General features: G+C 47.7%; 1 protein-coding gene across 3 annotated transcripts in view; it reads left to right on the top strand.

Annotated features, from left to right (window-relative positions):
* LOC100694646 (CREB-regulated transcription coactivator 2) overlaps window positions 1-15,568 on the top strand; it is a 28,594-nt gene extending 13,026 nt beyond the window's left edge. For 2 of the 3 annotated variants that reach the window (XM_005462409.4, XM_003457594.5), the window contains 9 exons: window positions 5,072-5,151; window positions 5,468-5,517; window positions 5,928-6,193; window positions 8,670-9,145; window positions 9,237-9,455; window positions 9,533-9,718; window positions 11,115-11,186; window positions 11,589-11,790; window positions 11,872-15,568. In XM_005462409.4, coding sequence (XP_005462466.1) covers window positions 5,072-5,151; window positions 5,468-5,517; window positions 5,928-6,193; window positions 8,670-9,145; window positions 9,237-9,455; window positions 9,533-9,718; window positions 11,115-11,186; window positions 11,589-11,790; window positions 11,872-12,062 — 1,742 coding nt within the window. In that variant the 3' untranslated portion in view covers window positions 12,063-15,568. The remainder of the gene's footprint in view (window positions 1-5,071; window positions 5,152-5,467; window positions 5,518-5,927; window positions 6,194-8,669; window positions 9,146-9,236; window positions 9,456-9,532; window positions 9,719-11,114; window positions 11,187-11,588; window positions 11,791-11,871) is intronic. The other variant, XM_019364401.1, reaches the window with a different exon arrangement.
* Window positions 15,569-17,295: the final 1,727 nt, after the last annotated feature.

Raw genomic sequence — 17,295 nt, 5'->3', positions numbered from 1 at the left:
CTCATGAAAACCCCAAATTCCTATCTCAAAAAATTAGCATATCATGAAAAGGTTCTCTAAACGAGCTATTAACCATCTGAATCAACGAATTAACTCTAAACACCTGCAAAAGATTCCTGAGGCTTTTAAAAACTCCCAGCCTGGTTCGTTACTCAAAACCGCAATCATGGGTAAGACTGCCGACCTGACTGCTGTCCAGAAGGCCATCATTGACACCCTCAAGCAAGAGGGTAAGACACAGAAAGACATTTCTGAACGAATAGGCTGTTCCCAGAGTGCTTTATCAAGGCACCTCAGTGGGAAGTCTGTGGGAAGGAAAAAGTGTGGCAGAAAACGCTGCACAACGAGAAGAGGTGACCGGACCCTGAGGAAGATTGTGGAGAAGAACCGATTCCAGACCTTGGGGGACCTGCGGAAGAAGTGGACTGAGTCTGCAGTAGAAACATCCAGAGCCACCGTGTACAGGCGTGTGCAGGAAATGGGCTACAGGTGCCGCATTCCCCAGGTCAAGCCACTTTTGAACCAGAAACAGCGGCAGAAGTGCCTGACCTGGGCTACAGAGAAGCAGCACTGGACTGTTGCTCAGTGGTCCTAAGTATTTTTTTCGGATGAAAGCAACTTTTGCATGTCATTCGGAAATCAAGGTGCCAGAGTCTGGAGGAAGACTGGGGAGAGGGAAATGCCAAAATGCCTGAAGTCCAGTGTCAAGTACCCACAGTCAGTGATGGTCTGGGGTGCCATGTCAGCTGCTGGTGTTGGTCCACTGTGTTTTATCAAGGGCAGGGTCAATGCAGCTGTCAGGAGATTTTGGAGCACTTCATGCTTCCATCTGCTGAAAAGCTTTATGGAGATGAAGATGGTTTACTGACCATGGTATTACTGTGCTCAATTGGCCTGCCAACTCTCCTGACCTGAACCCCATAGAGAATCTGTGGGATATTGTGAAGAGAAAGTTGAGAGACGCAAGACCCAACACTCTGGATGAGCTTAAGGCCGCTATCGAAGCATCCTGGGCCTCCATAACACCTCAGCAGTGCCACAGGCTGATTGCCTCCATGCCACGCCGCACTGAAGCAGTCATTTCTGCAAAAGGATTCCCGACCAAGTATTGAGTGCATAACTGAACATAATTATTTGAAGGTTGACTTTTTTTGTGTTCAAAACACTTTTCTTTTATTAGTCGGATGTAATATGCTAATTTTTTGAGATAGGAATTTTGGGTTTTCATGAGTTATGTATGCCAAAATCATCAATATTAAAACAATGAAAGGCTTGAACTACTTCAGTTGTGTGTAATGAATCTAAAATATATGAAAGTCTAATGTTTATCAGTACATTACAGGAAATAATGAACTTTATCACAATATACTAATTTTTTGAGAAGGACCTGTAGAATCTTACAAGAAAGAGGAAAAATTGTATTCCATTACGCTTTATTAGCTGCTTCGTGAAAAACAAATCAACAATGCAGAGGGGCACCCTCTATCAACCTTGGTCATACCGAGTCTGGATCGCATTCCAGCATTTTGTAGGCTGGTTTTCCTACAAAACACAACAAACATTAGCCCGTAAAGCCACAGTGAACAAAGCAGCATAGCGCAACGAATTCAATTCAAATCAATATAAGACTAATTTGTATCCTACATCAACAATTATGTTATGATAAATTACGTAATAACTAGGGGCGGAGGTCTCGCGATAATTCACCGGAGGCACTGGAAAGTTCTCCCTGTCTCTGCCCCTCCCTCCCATTCATTTGAATACACTGCACTACAGCTCCCTGGATCTACCCCCACCATCATATGTACTGTTTATCGGCCACCTAAGCCAAACAAGGAGTTTTTAAATGAATTTTCTGCTCTTCTCACTCATTTCTCTGTACTTTCTCCAAATCTGATAATTGCTGGTGACTTCAATATTCATATGGACAATGATAAAATCCCTCTTTCCAGAGATTTTACCTCCTGTCTGGAAAGTTTTGGGCTTCTACAGTACATAAAATTTCCTACCCATTCCAAAGGTCATATCCTGGATTTGGTCTGTTGTTCTGGCATTACCCCCACCCATTGTAAAGCCACATTGTTTCCTCAGTCTGATCATATGTTTATTTCTTTTGATGCAAACATAACCGCTTCCAAAACCTGTATCTCTCGTAATATCACTTTTAGGAAAATTAGTAATATCAACCCAGCTGTTTTTTCATCTGCCGTCCATGATCTTCCATCTATCCACTGCTCCTCAACCCCACATGAACTCGTTTGTCATTATAATGTCAACCTTCATAACCTTCTTAACATATTTGCTCCCCTTAAACATCGAACTGTGTCATTTTCCCGTTCAGCTCCATGGTTCACCTCCGACCTGCGTCACGTTAAAGCTAAAGGACGCCAACTCGAACGTCTATTCAAGAAAACCGGACTTACTGTACATAAAGAAATGCACAATGATCATGTTTTGTTTTATAAGGACTGCATTGCCTCAGCCAAATCTGCTTACTACTCTGGTTTAATTAGTTCTAATGAAGGTAACTCCAGGTCCCTCTATTCATTGTTCAGTAAAATTACAAAACCTCCAGACACATTCCCCTCCCACATGTGTTCTGTTGATTTTTGCAACTCTCTTATCTCTTTTTTCACTTGTAAAATCTCAGACATTCACCGTCAACTTAACTCTTTAGGAGCTCCTGACTCTGAAGTAGATTTCCTGGTTCGTCCATTGTCTTCCTGTCAGTTATTCTCAAGCTTTACTCTTCCCTCCATAACTGACGTATCTAATCTCATTAAAAAATCTAAGTCATCCACCTGTCAACTTGACCCTCTCCCTACTGTGTTAGTTAAAGCCTGTCTTCCCTCGTTAGCACCTCTTATAACCAATATTATTCATTCCTCCCTGAACACTGGAATTGTTCCTGAAGCACTGAAAAAGGCTTCTGTTATCCCAATTCTCAAAAAGCCTGGTGCAGACCCCAATAACTTTGATAATCTTCGCCCTATATCAAATCTCCCCTTCATTTCAAAAATTCTTGAAAAAGTTGTCGCCGCCCAGCTTCATTTACATCTCAATGACCATAATCTCTATGAGCAATTTCAATCTGGTTTCCGCCCCAATCATAGCACAGAAACTGCTCTGTTAAAAATTACCAATGACCTTCTGATGGCAGCTGATTCTGGTCTCCTATCCATTCTCATCCTTCTTGATCTTAGTGCGGCGTTTGATACCATTTCTCACAATATTCTCCTGAACCGGTTAGCTTCCATTGGTATTAGTCATACCCCCCTTGCCTGGTTTACCTCCTGTCTCTCAGACCGCACTCAGTTTATCCAATTTAAATCCCATTCTTCTACTCTCTTTCCTGTTTCTGCTGGTGTGCCCCAGGGTTCAGTATTAGGGCCTCTTCTATTCATTATCTATATGCTCCCTCTTGGTTATATATTCCGAAAATATAATATCAATTTTCACTGTTATGCCGATGACACCCAGCTCCACCTTTCTTCTAAACCCAATTCATCCCTCCCACCTACCTCCCTTTCAGACTGTCTTATTGAGATTAGATCCTGGTTCTCCTCCAATTTCCTCAAACTTAACAGTAATAAAACTGAAGTTTTACTTGTTGGTACACCATCTATCTTAACCAAATCCCACAGTTTCTCCATTAACATTGAAAACTCTCCCACCCTTCCCTCCCCTCAGGTTAAGAGTCTGGGTGTCATACTTGATAATACTCTTTCATTCCAGTCTCACATTAATTACATAACCCGGTCTGCTTACTTCCATTTACGTAATATTAACCGACTCCGTCCCTTCCTTACCCCCCATGCTGCTGCCATCCTTGTCCATAGTCTTATTACATCCCGTATTGATTACTGTAATTCCCTCCTATTTGGTCTCCCTAAACGGTCCCTCCATAAACTCCAACTTCTTCAAAATTCTGCAGCTCGGATCATAACCCGTACTCCGTTAAGTGCTCATATTACCCCAGTTCTTCAGCAGCTTCACTGGTTGCCCATAGAAGCCAGGATAAATTTTAAAATCTTACTTCTTACATACAAGTGTATCCATAAATCTGCTCCTTCATATTTGTGTGACCTGCTCCATATCACCACTGTTTCCCGCTCTCTCAGATCATCATCTGCTATTCAACTTACTGTTCCGTCCTCACACCTTATTACTATGGGGAACAGAGCTTTCAGTCGCTCTGCTCCCCGGCTCTGGAACTCTCTTCCTCCTGCACTAAGAAATATTGAGTCCCTCTCCGTATTTAAGTCACAGCTCAAAACACATCTGTTTAAACTGGCTTATTCGCTTTAATGCTGATTTTATCTGTTGTCACGCTGTTTTGTCATTTTAACTTATTTTATGTATTTTATGACTACTGTTCCATTTATTAATTGTATTTTTGTAAGGTGACCTTGGGTTTCTGAAAGGCGCCCTCAAATAAAATGTATTCTTCTTCTTATTATTATTATTATTAACTACAACAGAAGACTTACCTTTGTGGAAATGCTTGGAGCAGACTAACATGTGAGCTGGAGTGTTCTGGGACGTTATATTTGGTCTTTGAATGGCTGCAATCCAGGCCATCTGCCGGCTCTTTGTTACTTCGGAAACATGGCTTGAACAATTTCTCTTCCACGACGTAATCCGATAAAAACCGATCTCTTTACCCGTCGGCTTCCCGTGGCTGTCATGCGACCGGCTATTGCAGTTAACAATACAACAGCTTCTTGCCATTTTTTGTTTCTTTTTATCGCTGTGTGACTGTTTTCTTGTGAAAGCCTGCATGCCCAGCACCACTTGCCACTCGTACCTACAATCCTTTGCGGTTTTGACGTCGCATCTTCAATCTCTATAAGAGACTGTACAGGCCAAACATGAGAGGGATGCTGTACAGTTATCAAAGGCAACATGGTTTCAAAGGAATGTAGAGCTAGTAGGATAATCTTGTGCTGTTTGTACAACAATGACAAATGCATGAAGGACGCCAGCTGTTTCCTCTTTGAGCTTTTCACATTAAAGCGTCACAGCCCTCCTCTCCATGTGTGAGTGAGTAACGGTGTTTTGTGTCCCTCAGTGTTTCCGTATCCTGTCCCTCCCATCGAGGAGAACGTGTTGGACGAGGGGAAGCTGATGAAACCCTGGGACACCAAGAAGGTAAAACCCACAGAAACACCATCTGTCTGTTTCACCCTTACATTAAATATTCACATTTATATTAATTTCTCCCTCTAATCTCCATAAATGTCCTGAGAGTATGTGAAGGACATTTCTCACTAGTTTATGGAAGTTAAATGAGTCAAAATCTCATTAAATCCTTTATCATTCTGACACACAGCTGCTGCAGAGTCCGTTTTAGAAACATGTTGACATTTTAAGTTTTGTGTTTTTTAGGTTGTTCTAAAGTTTACTCAGTGATTTTGTGTTTGATGGTTCTGAGTCATTTCCGTTATTCTGGATTTTTATTTCCCAGCTGCCGTTGCTGTCATCGCGGCCGAAGTCCTGCGAAGTTCCCGGCATCAAGTAAGTCCCAAAAAGCCTCTGTTAGCCGTTCTGTTAGTTTGTAGCCTCTGTTAGCCGTTCTCTGTTAGTTTGTAGCCCCTGTTAGCTGTGCACTGTTAGTTTGTAGCCTCTGTTAGCAGTTGTCTGTTAGTTTGTAGCCTCTGTTAGCCATTGTCTGTTAGTTTGAAGCCCCTGTTAGCTGTGCGCTATTGGTTTGTAGCCCCTGTTAGCCGTTGTCTGTTAGTTTGAAGACCTGTTAGCCGTGCTCTGTTAATTTGAAGCCCCTGTTAGCCACGCTCTGTCAGTCTGAGTGATGCTTTGGCCTGATTCATTAAGAATAGCTTGGTTTAACCGTTACCTGGAGACAGGTAAAGCTTCAGGAAGTTCAGCTGTGGTGTGAATCCCTCTGACCTTGTTCTCTTTCCTGTCAGTATCTTCACTTCCCCGGAGCAGCCGTCCACACCGGCTCATGGTGTCCCCTCAGCGCTGAACACCGGCGGCTCGCTGCCTGACCTCTCCAGCCTCCACTTCCCCTCGCCACTGCCCACGCCACTGGACCAGGACGAGCCGGGTTTCCCGGGGTCGTCCTCTTTGAGTGGTGGCAGCAGCACGGGGAACCTGGCCTCCACCCTCACCCAGCTGGGGATCAACGCCGCCAACGCGCAGGGAGGAAACGGCAGCTTCCACCACCCACCAGGTAAGTGAAGCTGTGACCTGTGAGTTTGTGCGTGGCTACAGGTGTTCAACGTCTTTTCGTAACCGCAGACGTTCTGTAATGCGTTGAACTGCAGTCTGTCGTGTTAGCAGTGAAATGATTGACAGGTGTGAAATCCGTGCAGGTGAGAGCAGAAAAGGGCTGCAGCTATCGATTATTTTAGTAATTGAGTAATCTATCGATTATGGCCTGTATTTGTATAGTGCTTTACTTAGTCCCTAAGGACCTCAAAGCGCTTTACACTACATTCAGTCATCCACCCATTCACACATCGATTATTCCATCGGTTAATCGAGTACTCGGATAAGAAATACTTTATTCTTATTAATGAGCAATAAATATTCAAACGAGAAAAAGCACAGGTCTGTCAGAACGAACGTTGGTTTTAAAACATTGCAGTGTTTTAAAGTTTCACTGCACACAACATAAACTAAACCCCCTGATTGTATGCACGCGCTATATTAGAATTACATTTTTAAATAAAACATTTTTTAAACCCCAGTTTTTGTGCTGCTGAGAACAACGTCATGATGCTGCACATGTTAATTAATATGAATAATAATTCAGCGTCCAGTCTGATGACCCTCAGGTCTCAGTGCCTCATGTACGTTTGTATTGGTTGGTGAAAAAAGCTTTTAAATAAACAACATTTAACATTATTTCACTTTTAATCTGAAAAATGTTACAAAAGCCTTGATAGGCCCCCCTTTAGACACACCCCTGTTCGCTTCCACGTGAAATAGGACGGCCGCGGTCGGCCAGTATCAGTATCAGGAATTTCTGCAAATTTGTCTCTGCGTGAAACAAACGGCGGTGGGTGGAGCCGGTGCAGAGTTCGCGTTTCTTCACGTCAGAGTTTGTTGATCGCCTGCTCCAGCTCGCTTTACCCAGTAAAGGTTTTCACGGTGATCCCAGGAACATCTGCTGTTTCCTTCCACTCGAACTGAGCTCATGGTAACGGCTCCGCCTCTTTGTGGTGTGTAAACAGACTCCGCCTCCTGTTGTGTTGTCAGTGTTTCTGTTTAACAGTGGGGGCTCTGCGTGGTCACACGTCTTACTCGCGCTGCTCGTCTGTTTTTAGTTGGAAATGCACTCGTGTTTATGTTGTTGAACACATGGGGGCGCTACATTAAACGAAGCACTGCGTGGAGAATTTTTTATAATCAAATTATTCAAATGACTCGATGAATCGTTGCAGCCGTAGAGCAGACTGATGGAAAAACGCGTTCAGGGGACGAGAGAGGAGACTCGGCGGCGGGGTTTTTAATGTGGCGACTAACATCGAGTCTCAGTATGTTTCTCGAGCGGCTGTTTGGGGCAGCGGTGACTCGGTGGGACCGCAGACGGTACAGGAAGTGAGTCTGTGGTCCCGTGTTTCAGAGTAATGTCTGTGACGGCGAGTCAGACAGGTCGTGCTGTTAGCTGCTGAAACGTGTGAAGGTCTGGGAGAATCGGGAAGACGCTGCCGTAGGAGGACGAGAGTTTAGGGTGGAGTCCCTGCAGCAGAGGCCACACTTCCTGCTGCGGCGTTTCTGACAGCAAGCGGCTCGTCCTTTGAGCTCTACTGTCAGAGTCGGCAGAGGAAGTCTGTGGGCGAGCGCTAAATTTAACCCGAGAGGAGGATTTTTGTCGAGGGAGGAAGCACCGTCGGAAAATGTTGAATCGTCTGTGAGGCGACCTCAAGCAGGAAGTGGCTGAGTGCTCGACCTCAGGTTGCCATCTGCATCATCGTCCCGTGCTCTGACAGGCTGCGGACCAGGTGGATGAGGGAACGCGTTTTTATTGTAAATGAGGTCAGACAGGACCTACAGCCTGTTGGTGGTGGTTGGGGAATGTTTACACCTGCTGGGACGGCGCTCAGGTGAAAACAGGCCGGTGGTCTCCGCGGGGTCGATCCCCTAAGCCGATGTGAGCTCCTGACTGACGGCTTGTTTTCGTGGTTTGTCCTGCTGCAGTGAGGAGCAGCGCAGGTGCGTCGGAGTCGGGTTGGAAGGAGAAACACAAGTTTTTAATTTTATTGTGGCTCTAAAACTGAAAGTTTCCTGATCAGGAGTGGGACAGTAAAGAGAGCAGGGAGTGCCGATGGAGCTGGATTGGATAAGTCTGAGTCACGTGACCACAAGGTTCTGGCCCTGCCCTCGACGACACGGCTCATTTGTCTGTTTCGTCTTTAATGTGTCAGATGAGACGATTGTGGCAATTTCGCATCAACTAATCGTCTCATCTGCAGATCAATAATCAGCAGAGAAGAAGAAACCATGCAGGCTCGTGTCCTCATTCGCCCTCGGCTCTGAGGACGCCGCCTCCACAAACTTTTGGTTAAATGCTGAAGCGCCTGAAATGTTGGAAAAGGTCATGTGACTCATTCAGATGAGCCGCCAGCTGGTAGATGGCGAGGTGCGATCAGCTGATCGAGTGCTCGGCGATAACGTTTTGTTGTTGTTCTTGTGTCTTTCAGGACTCCTGGCATCGTTACAGAGCACGCTCAGTAACCCCTCCCTGCAGTCATCACTAAGCAACCCCAACATCCAGTCATCGCTCAGCAGCCACTCCTTCTCCAACTCTCTTAGCTCCGCCTCCCTGCACTCGTCCCTCAGCAACCCCTCGCTGCAGTCATCCCTGAGCTCCTCGCCATCGCTGCCATCCTCCCTCAGCAGCCAATCGCTGCACTCGTCCCTCAGTAACTCCTCCCTCCAGTCTGCGTCCAGCGGTAACCCTGGTTACAGCAGCGGCGTGGGTGGCTCTGGCTCCTGCTCTTCCTCCTACTCGACACTTATGAGCGGGCAGGGCCAGCCGCCGCCGCAGCTCAGCACGTCGCCGCGTCGCCGCGTCCAGCTGTCCCCACTCATCCTGCCGCTGGGCGGCGACTCACGGCGGCATCACTCCAAACAGTTCTCCCCGACCATCTCGCCCACCCTGTCCTCCATCACACAGGTAAGCGATCACCTGTTCAAAATCGATACAAACAGGAAGTGATGCAGTTTAACTGAGTTTCCCGGGGTTAACGTCCCGCCTCCCTCCGCAGGGTGTCCCGTTGGACACCAGCAAGCTTCCTCTGGATCAGCGGCTGCCTCCGTACCCGCTCAGCCAGTCCCACCAGCACCAACCCGGCGCGCAGCAAACACCACTGCCCCAGCACCACCACCAGCCGCCGCTCCGCCTCCAGCAGCCGCGGCCCAGCAGCCAGCAGCAGCTCCACCTGCAGAACATGCGGAACCAGCACCTGCAGCAGCACTTCGGAGCGGTACGTCCCTGAATTCAGTCCTGATTCTAAAGTTCCCCCCCATTAGCTCTGGCGCTCACCGCCATGTCTCCTCGCAGCAGCAGAGGCCAATGGGACCACAGACGAGCGCGGCGCCCCCCGTGAAGAGCGAGGGCGTGCCGGAGCAGTGCGTCCAGACCTCCTCGTCCTCGCTGTGCCACGCCAAACAGGAAGCGGAGCAGCAGAGAGCCGGCGGCTTCCATCAGCACCAGCAGCACGCCGGCCTCCCCGCCGATATCTACAACGTGAGTGACCTCTGCCGCCAGAGCTCAAGTTAAACACACACCCACTTACCTTAAAGTAGGCGGAGCCGGCCGCTGTCACTGCAGCGTAATGCTTCGTTCTGCAGACGCTAAGGTCGCGGCGCCCTTGCACGAGCAGCTCTGATTGTTCAAGTCGTGGAAAGTGAAGACCCAGAGAAACTCAGTTTTCTCCAAGCACGACATCCCAGTGTACTTCAGACCCAGCAACACACTCAGACACAAACTGGTTCATCCCAAAGACAAAACTCCTAAACACAGACTTAACAACGTGGTGTATGCTGTACAGTGCAGTGAGGAATGCCCAGACCTCTACATTGGAGAGACCAAACAGCCACTTCACAAGCGCATGGCACAACATAGAAGAGCCACCTCCACAGGACAAGACTCAGCAGTCCATCTGCATCTAAAGGTCAAAGGTCACTCTTTCGAGGATGCCAATGTTCACATATTGGACAGAGAGGACAGATGGTTTGAAAGAGGAGTGAAAGAGGCCATCTATGTCCACTGTGAGCGACCATCTTTGAACAGAGGCGGTGGTTTACGACACCAATTGTCTGCCATCTATAATCCAGTTTTGAGTTCCCTCCCCAGACGCCTTAACGCCCACTCACATCCTGGGCCATCTGACCTCAGGAAATCACATGATAGGGTGGGGCCAGGTCTCACAATGAGCTCACCTGAAACCCTGGCTGATTGGTGACCTACACCCGTTTTCACACCTTGGCTCATGTGATTAGAGGATCATCAGGGGTACCTGCGGAGACCTGTGGAGCGGGCTCTAAGCCAGGAGGAGGACGCTCTGTCTTTATTTTGACGGAGACGTCTGTAAAATGAGCACAAGTTTCATCCGTCTGCAGGTCACAGGGGGAGGAGTCATGCGTGAAAGAGACCATTCCTCGCTCAGTGTGTTGCTGCTCCGGCTTCCAGGATGTGAAACATGCCGGAGGCACCTGGCTGTGACTTCTGGGATATGACTGCAGCAGGAGTGTGGTTTCTACAAAGGCAAATAAGCCAATCAGGAGCGGCACTGTGAGCGTTGATCTCGTAGTTTAACGTCAGCGAAGGATTTCTGCTATGAAAGTTTGTCTGCTGAGCGATCGTGGCGTTCCCGGGACAGACGCCAGTGTGTGTCTGTGTCCTGGAGGAGGCAGAAGGCCGTAAACACGGCAGCACGCTAACGAGGAGGAGGCTGAGAGTCATGTGACCAACATGAGGCTGACACCAAACATTAGATTAGTTTAAGAGATTAAATAAAAACTCATCACACCCACGAACATGTTAAAGATGGCTGTGTGTGTGTGTGTCTGTGCGCGTCTGTGTTTTACGTCCTCGGCTGAAACTGGATTTAATCACTTTGTTTGGGTTTTTTTTTTCCCAGGATGCCTTGCTCAGCTCTCTGCTGGACGACCCCTACCTGAGCCTGCAGCTCACCGGCAGATCTGAGCATCAGGTAAAGACGGAGTGACGTCACATGTTTGAATAGAAGGAGCTGATTGGTTGTCAGTACAGCTGCAGGGTGTTTGTAAGAGGGGCTGAGATTGTCTGAGCATGTGCGGAGGAGGGAGGGTGGAGGTGAAGGTGGAAAAGAGGAGGATGTGCAGAGGGTGGGTGGTACAGAAGGAGATGGAGGCAGATGATTGGCTGTGGAGCTCAGGTGGAGGGTAGTTTTCCCAAAAGTGGGAAGAGTTTCGTGTGTATGTAGCGTGGTTGGTTAAAGAAGTTAAAGTTCATACTTCTTCAGGTTTTGATGTGTTTGAGGATGACCCTCCTGCGCCATGACATCATTCAACGCTCAGACGTTGAACCTGTCGCGATCCAGTCACGTGACCTCAGTTTTCTCTTCCTGCTGCAGTTCGCCACAGAGACCCAGGCCGACGTGCTGTCCCTGAACCACAGCGGTCTGAGCTGCAGCGCAGACAAGAACCAGTTTCCCTCCAACAGCCAGGGGGCGCTAGACCTGCAGGACCTCGGCAACCAGCAGCTCCTCAACAATCAGAACCAGAACTTCAGCGGCGGTGACGGACGACATAACGTGCCCAACATCATCCTCACAGGTCAGTGAGACGCGAGCCGAGCGCCGTGTTTTCTGTTTGTTTCTCCTGCACGCCTCTAAACCCCTCCCCCTCCATCTGCAGGCGACTCTCCGACGGGCCTGTCCAAAGAGATCGCCAGCGCGCTGTCCCACGTCCCCGGCTTCGAGATGGACTCCTTCTCGCTCGACGACCAGCTCCGGATGGACCCGCTGTCCCTGGACATGCTGGAGGGCAACCTGATGCTGGCCGACCCGGCCGTGGAGGACTCCTTCCGCTCCGACCGGCTCAAGTGACACCGCCGACGCTCCGGGAACGGCGCCCGCACCTGGAGCTTGAGAGGACTCCGCCCTCCCGTCGCTCCCCCACAGCTGGTCTGCAGAGTGAGCTTTTGAAGAATGCACCTTCGTCGATGAAGGAGCTGAGATCTGTGTTGGGGGAGGGGTAAACTGAAGGAGGCGGAGCCTCACTGTCAATGGCACTTAAACTGAAAATGCTCTCGCTTGCTTGAAGTCAGAGACCTGCCGCAGCTTTCTGACCGCTCCCCGCCCACACCCGGCCTCCATGATGGCGTCGCGCCACAGGAGCGGAGGCGTGAGAGCGGTGTAGAAGCCACTTTCTGTTCTGACAGCCACTTTAACAGGAACTTAGCCATGTCCCCTGACCTCTGTCCCCTGACCTCTGACCCTGCGTGCTGCTTCTGCTCGGGCCACTCCGCTCTTTTATGCAGAACTCATTTTGACGTCTGAGCGTGCTCGGACCTGCCCACCTTTATGTTGCCTCTGACCGGACACGAGCGTCGACCTGCAACAGCTGAGCGTCGCCGTGGTCACACGGGGCGCTTCGAGTTTTCTCCCGCCGAGGCTCGTCAGGAGGACACGCCCCTCAGCTGGAGAACTGCCGTGGCTGCACGAAGACTGTACATAAAGAATGGACACACCCGCCTCGGCGCTGTGAGTCAACGCGTCCCGTGTCATCACACGATCCGCTCGCTCTTCGCTGCTTCTCTGTGTGAGCGTCAGCTGATCTGAAGGCGGAGCATCAACGGTGCCTTCGATCAGCTGATGTCTGTCTGTTACGTCCACATTCCCGCCGCCTGCAGATCATCAGCTGACCTTAGAACCCGAAGTGATGCTTTTCAAAGAGGAGGAGGAGCACGAGCCTTCCTCCTCCTCCTCCTGTGTTTTTATGAACTCGAGTATAAAGTTTTTATTTTTGTAAATAACTCAGATATAAAAATCATATTTAAGAGGAAAACGTTTAGCTCGCCACCGCCGTTGTGAGATCAGCCGCACGTCCGTCTGACTGCTTGAATGTCAGAAGCTCGTGTTCGATGCCTTCGTCGCGATGCGCTCGCCCAGGACGGCGAGGTCCCAGCAGAGTCCAGGCCCCGCCTTAAAACAAATGTAAGAGCGCGTTATCAACACATGTGATTCTGGCCAATCAGAGCCTGACAGGAAGCTGCACGACTACAAATTATTTCTCATGTTTTAAACAGATTTTATTTTATTCTGAAAATGTTTGAATGAATTTAAATTTACGGAAGTTTCACGAGGAGCAAAAAATAAATAAAATCAGGCAAAATATAAAAGTCGTACATTTACGAGGAAAATGATTTTTAAATGTTTCCTCGTTTGCTGCTTTAATCTGAAAATTCAACATCATAACCAAAATAAACAAATAGTTTATTGATAGCAGCCTGATGACGTTTATTAGAAAAAATTATTTATAATCCTGAAAGGATTCAACTTTCTCTGAATTTACAAAATAAATGTTTTTTATATTTAAAGATAAAATATTCTATCATGGCCCTGACGGGCTGCCGTAGGAACCACACCAAACGATTAAAACATAATCCCAAAATCCTTCCTGTTCCAGCCTGGAAGGTTTTGGGAAACCTTGAATCCAAAGCAAGAGTGTTGGGGGAGGAGCTTCAGAGCAGCCTCGCTGGTTTTCAGGAGGAGGTCGGGAGGCGACGAAGGTGAGGAAGAGCAGTGGGACTGGAGGTTCAGGTGTAACTGCTGCCCCCTGCAGGTCGCTCACAAGATAAAGGTCACAGTCGAGGACAGAAAATCGAAATAAAGCTGATCTCTGAGGACCTGCAGACAAGCTCCTCCCACCTTGAGTCGGCCGTCAGGAGCAGCAGCCGCTCCAGTCATTGATCGATTGACTTCCTCGTTCAGTCTCAGTGACCCGAGACGAGAGGTCAGCTTCATCTTCAGCGTTCGCTCCGTCGATCGATACCCGATCAGCTCATTGATCTCCTGTGATCACAGCCTGATCTGATCAATATGTTCACATTAACAGGCTGCCGTAGAGCAGCCAATAAAAATGCACCGCACTTCACGTCATCACAGGCGTCAGCCAATCAGGTCACGTCATGAAAAACCCGAGAAGTCAAAGTGCTGCACACGAGTCTGGACGTGTGATCTTTGCACCTCCTCCTGGAGGAGGCGAGGCGGCGCCTTCGGACCGCGGCGGCGTCTGTGTCAGAACCACTTCAGGTACACAAAGATTAAAAAGCTCGAATATTTTCTGAGATTAAAATCGTAATTTTATTAAAATGCTTTTTTCTACTTTTTGAATCTGAGAGAATATTACAAATATAATTGGACACGTTTCACAGGTTTGTTTCTTAAACGTTTCTTCTTCTAGTTTTCCTGTAATGACCCTAACAGGCCGCCGTAACAAATCATTTAAAAACGTATAAATGACTGATTTTGGCAGAGCCATAATTTTGAAAAGCATTTCCTGTTCCAGGCTGAAAAGTTCTGGATAATCGGACCTCCAGTCTCACTACAAACGCTAAGGCCTTATTGGTCAGCTTTTGGAAGCCTGCAGAAGGGCAGCACCTGCAGGCTGGGAGCAGATGACCATATAAGGACGTTTGTGCCGAGGTGACGTCAGCCATCACAGACGCAGGAAAAAAAAGTTTTAAAGAAAAGCTCAGAGGTGACTTTAGTGTTTATAGATGAAGCTTTGATCATGTGACATGTTAATGTTATGCCACAAAAAGTCAATCCTCCATCCTTCCTTCCTTCCTTTTTTCCTTTCCTTCGCCCGTGTCACCGTTTGCACCATGAATACGAATAAAAATATTAAATATTTTATTAAAAGTTTCTTTGGTGGAATCGGCGACGTGTTCAGCAGCAGCGTTTCTTTTTTTTCCCCTTCTGTTAGAATAAAACCCAAACGCGTTCGATCAAACGGACGGAGAAGCTTCGTGCGGCGATCCCGGAACAAAATCGTGTTTTACTTCCTGTTTAATGTTTTGTTTTGTTTTTTCCTTTCATACGACGTTCAGTAGGTCAAAAAGTTCAAAACTGAGGAAGAAATCCCAGAATTCACCTCTCTGTGTGTGTGTGTGTGTGTGTGTGTGTGTGTGTGTTTCCTTGTTATGCAATAAATGTGTAGTTAACCTGCAGTTTCAGTCTCTGCCAGTAGAGGGCGCTGCTGACCTGTGTGTGGATTAGGGATCAGTTAAAGGCCATATTTCATATTTTTTCATATTTTTTATTGATATATGATATTAATTTCTCTCATTGATGTTCAGTTTTTTTTCATATTTTTTAGACTCCAGAGTTTAAAAAACTAAAAAACAAAAACAGCTGAGCGCTCTGCGTCTGTCGCTTCATATTTGAATAATAAAGTTTGTTTCTATTGAGATTTTTATTGTCATAACCAGGGAACGTTGAGTGTTGTACATATGAAAACGTTTTGAACCCAGAGGTGTTTTTAAAGCGCAGCGGCTGGAGGTTCACCGTGTTTTACAGAAAATAAAGAAATAAAGCTGAAACTGAAACGCTGACTCTTCCTTTGTTTCTGTGAAAAGTTAAAGTATCACAGAGGTGTGATGCTGCTTACCCTGGGAACCAGCGAACATACTGGGAGGTGTCTGCAGGAACATCGGGACTACTGACTGCTGAGCAGCGCTCCAGGACTGGGCGGAGGGGGGTGCGGTTTCCCAAAATTCTGATTGGTCAGTAGGCAGTACCTGTCTCTTGCTGCTGGATGTGTGTTTTGACCCTACAGTGGCTGATGCAGGACAAACATCTGCCAAGAGAGACCAACACGTTACATGGGGAGCTCTGAGGAGTACGCTGGTGACATCACGGATGGGTCATTTAGTAAAAAAGGGTGGAGCAGCGAGACATTTGATTTCTCACGGATGATTGGTCGCCATGAACAGCTGATTTGATCAGGCTGTAAAGTAAAACTAAAGAGGATTTGGGGAGGAACGACCTTTGACCTCTGAGGTGTTGTTGCTTGTGCAGGTCACCTGTGCAGGTGAGCAGGATGTTTTCCTGAACACTGACAATGACCGTGCCTGAGCGGTGACGGTGCAAATCGGCCTGAGGAGCCTGATGATGATGAAGCTGTGAGCTTCAGCAGGTGAGGTGTTCACTTCCTGGTTTCTGAGGATGACAAAGGTGTGAAAGCAGCGCCGCAGCAGAGCTCATCGGAGCTCTTCGTCGCGTTTGCCCCGATCAGTTTACGATGAGAGATCGGTGTGAGCAGATGGTTGCGCTGACCTCTGTGTGGACGCGAGGACGCCTCAGCCTGACTTTGGACCAGTTCGAGTCTGGGCCGTGAATGTTCTGAGGATGCTCAGACGATGACAGGCTTCAAACTGACTGATGAAGATGGAGTGAAGTTGCTCAGGTAAATTCTGCAGGTGCAGATAATTTCAGCTGCAGCTGATGAAAAATGGATGAAGAGCGCCCCCAAGAGGCAACTCCTGACTCTCAGGGCAGGTCAGGTGGTCAGAAAATCTGGCGTGTTCTCCTGTTCACACTCAGCAGAGGGTCGCTCTCACCTGCCAGCCAATCAGAGGGGAGCAGGTGCAATTTGTCTTTCACCACCTTTAAAGCCAACCCTCTGATGTCATAGCGCACCTTACCTGCCTAAGGTGGATCTCAGAGCTGCAGATCACCACAAACTCCCCAAAACATGAGAGTATTGAAGAAGAAGAGCTGCTTGAACGAGCTCTTTCTCTCATGATTATGGAGGAACAATGTACCCAGGTCAAAGGTCATCAGGCACTTGCTGACCTGTGATCAGGTTTTCTGGAGGCTGCTTTGGAGCAGCAGCTCTGCTTCGTCCCTCAGTTTCCATTCTGGTGGTCCCCACCTGTCCGTCCTCACCTGTCCTGTGTTTGAAGTTGGAACCTCCAAACATTTCACCTTTTTACATGAAACAGTGAGTGAAATTATGTCCCCTGTGTGAAACAAAATTCAGACTTTCTGCTAATAACGAGCTGAAATATATTCTGATATTTTATTCTGATCATACTTTTGAATTTTTAGAGTATTATTATATAAATATATTTATAAAGCCTTGAGATTCATATGTTTACCTGTTTTTATCGGGCGGGGGGGTGTCTCACAGTTAGAAGGTCCTGTCTGTATCGAGTCTGCGGGTTCTCGCCCACAGGTGTGAGAGTGACTGGTTGTCTCTCAGTGTTAGCACCTGTCCAGGTGTTCTGTGGTAACTTAATATATAAAAACATTAAATCATATCAAATGTAAC

The sequence above is a fragment of the Oreochromis niloticus genome, linkage group LG11, assembly GCF_001858045.2.
Source record: "Oreochromis niloticus isolate F11D_XX linkage group LG11, O_niloticus_UMD_NMBU, whole genome shotgun sequence".
Lineage (NCBI taxonomy): Eukaryota > Metazoa > Chordata > Actinopteri > Cichliformes > Cichlidae > Oreochromis > Oreochromis niloticus.
The sequence above is the reverse complement of the archived record's forward strand: the minus strand, read 5'-3'. Positions and strand labels throughout refer to the sequence as shown.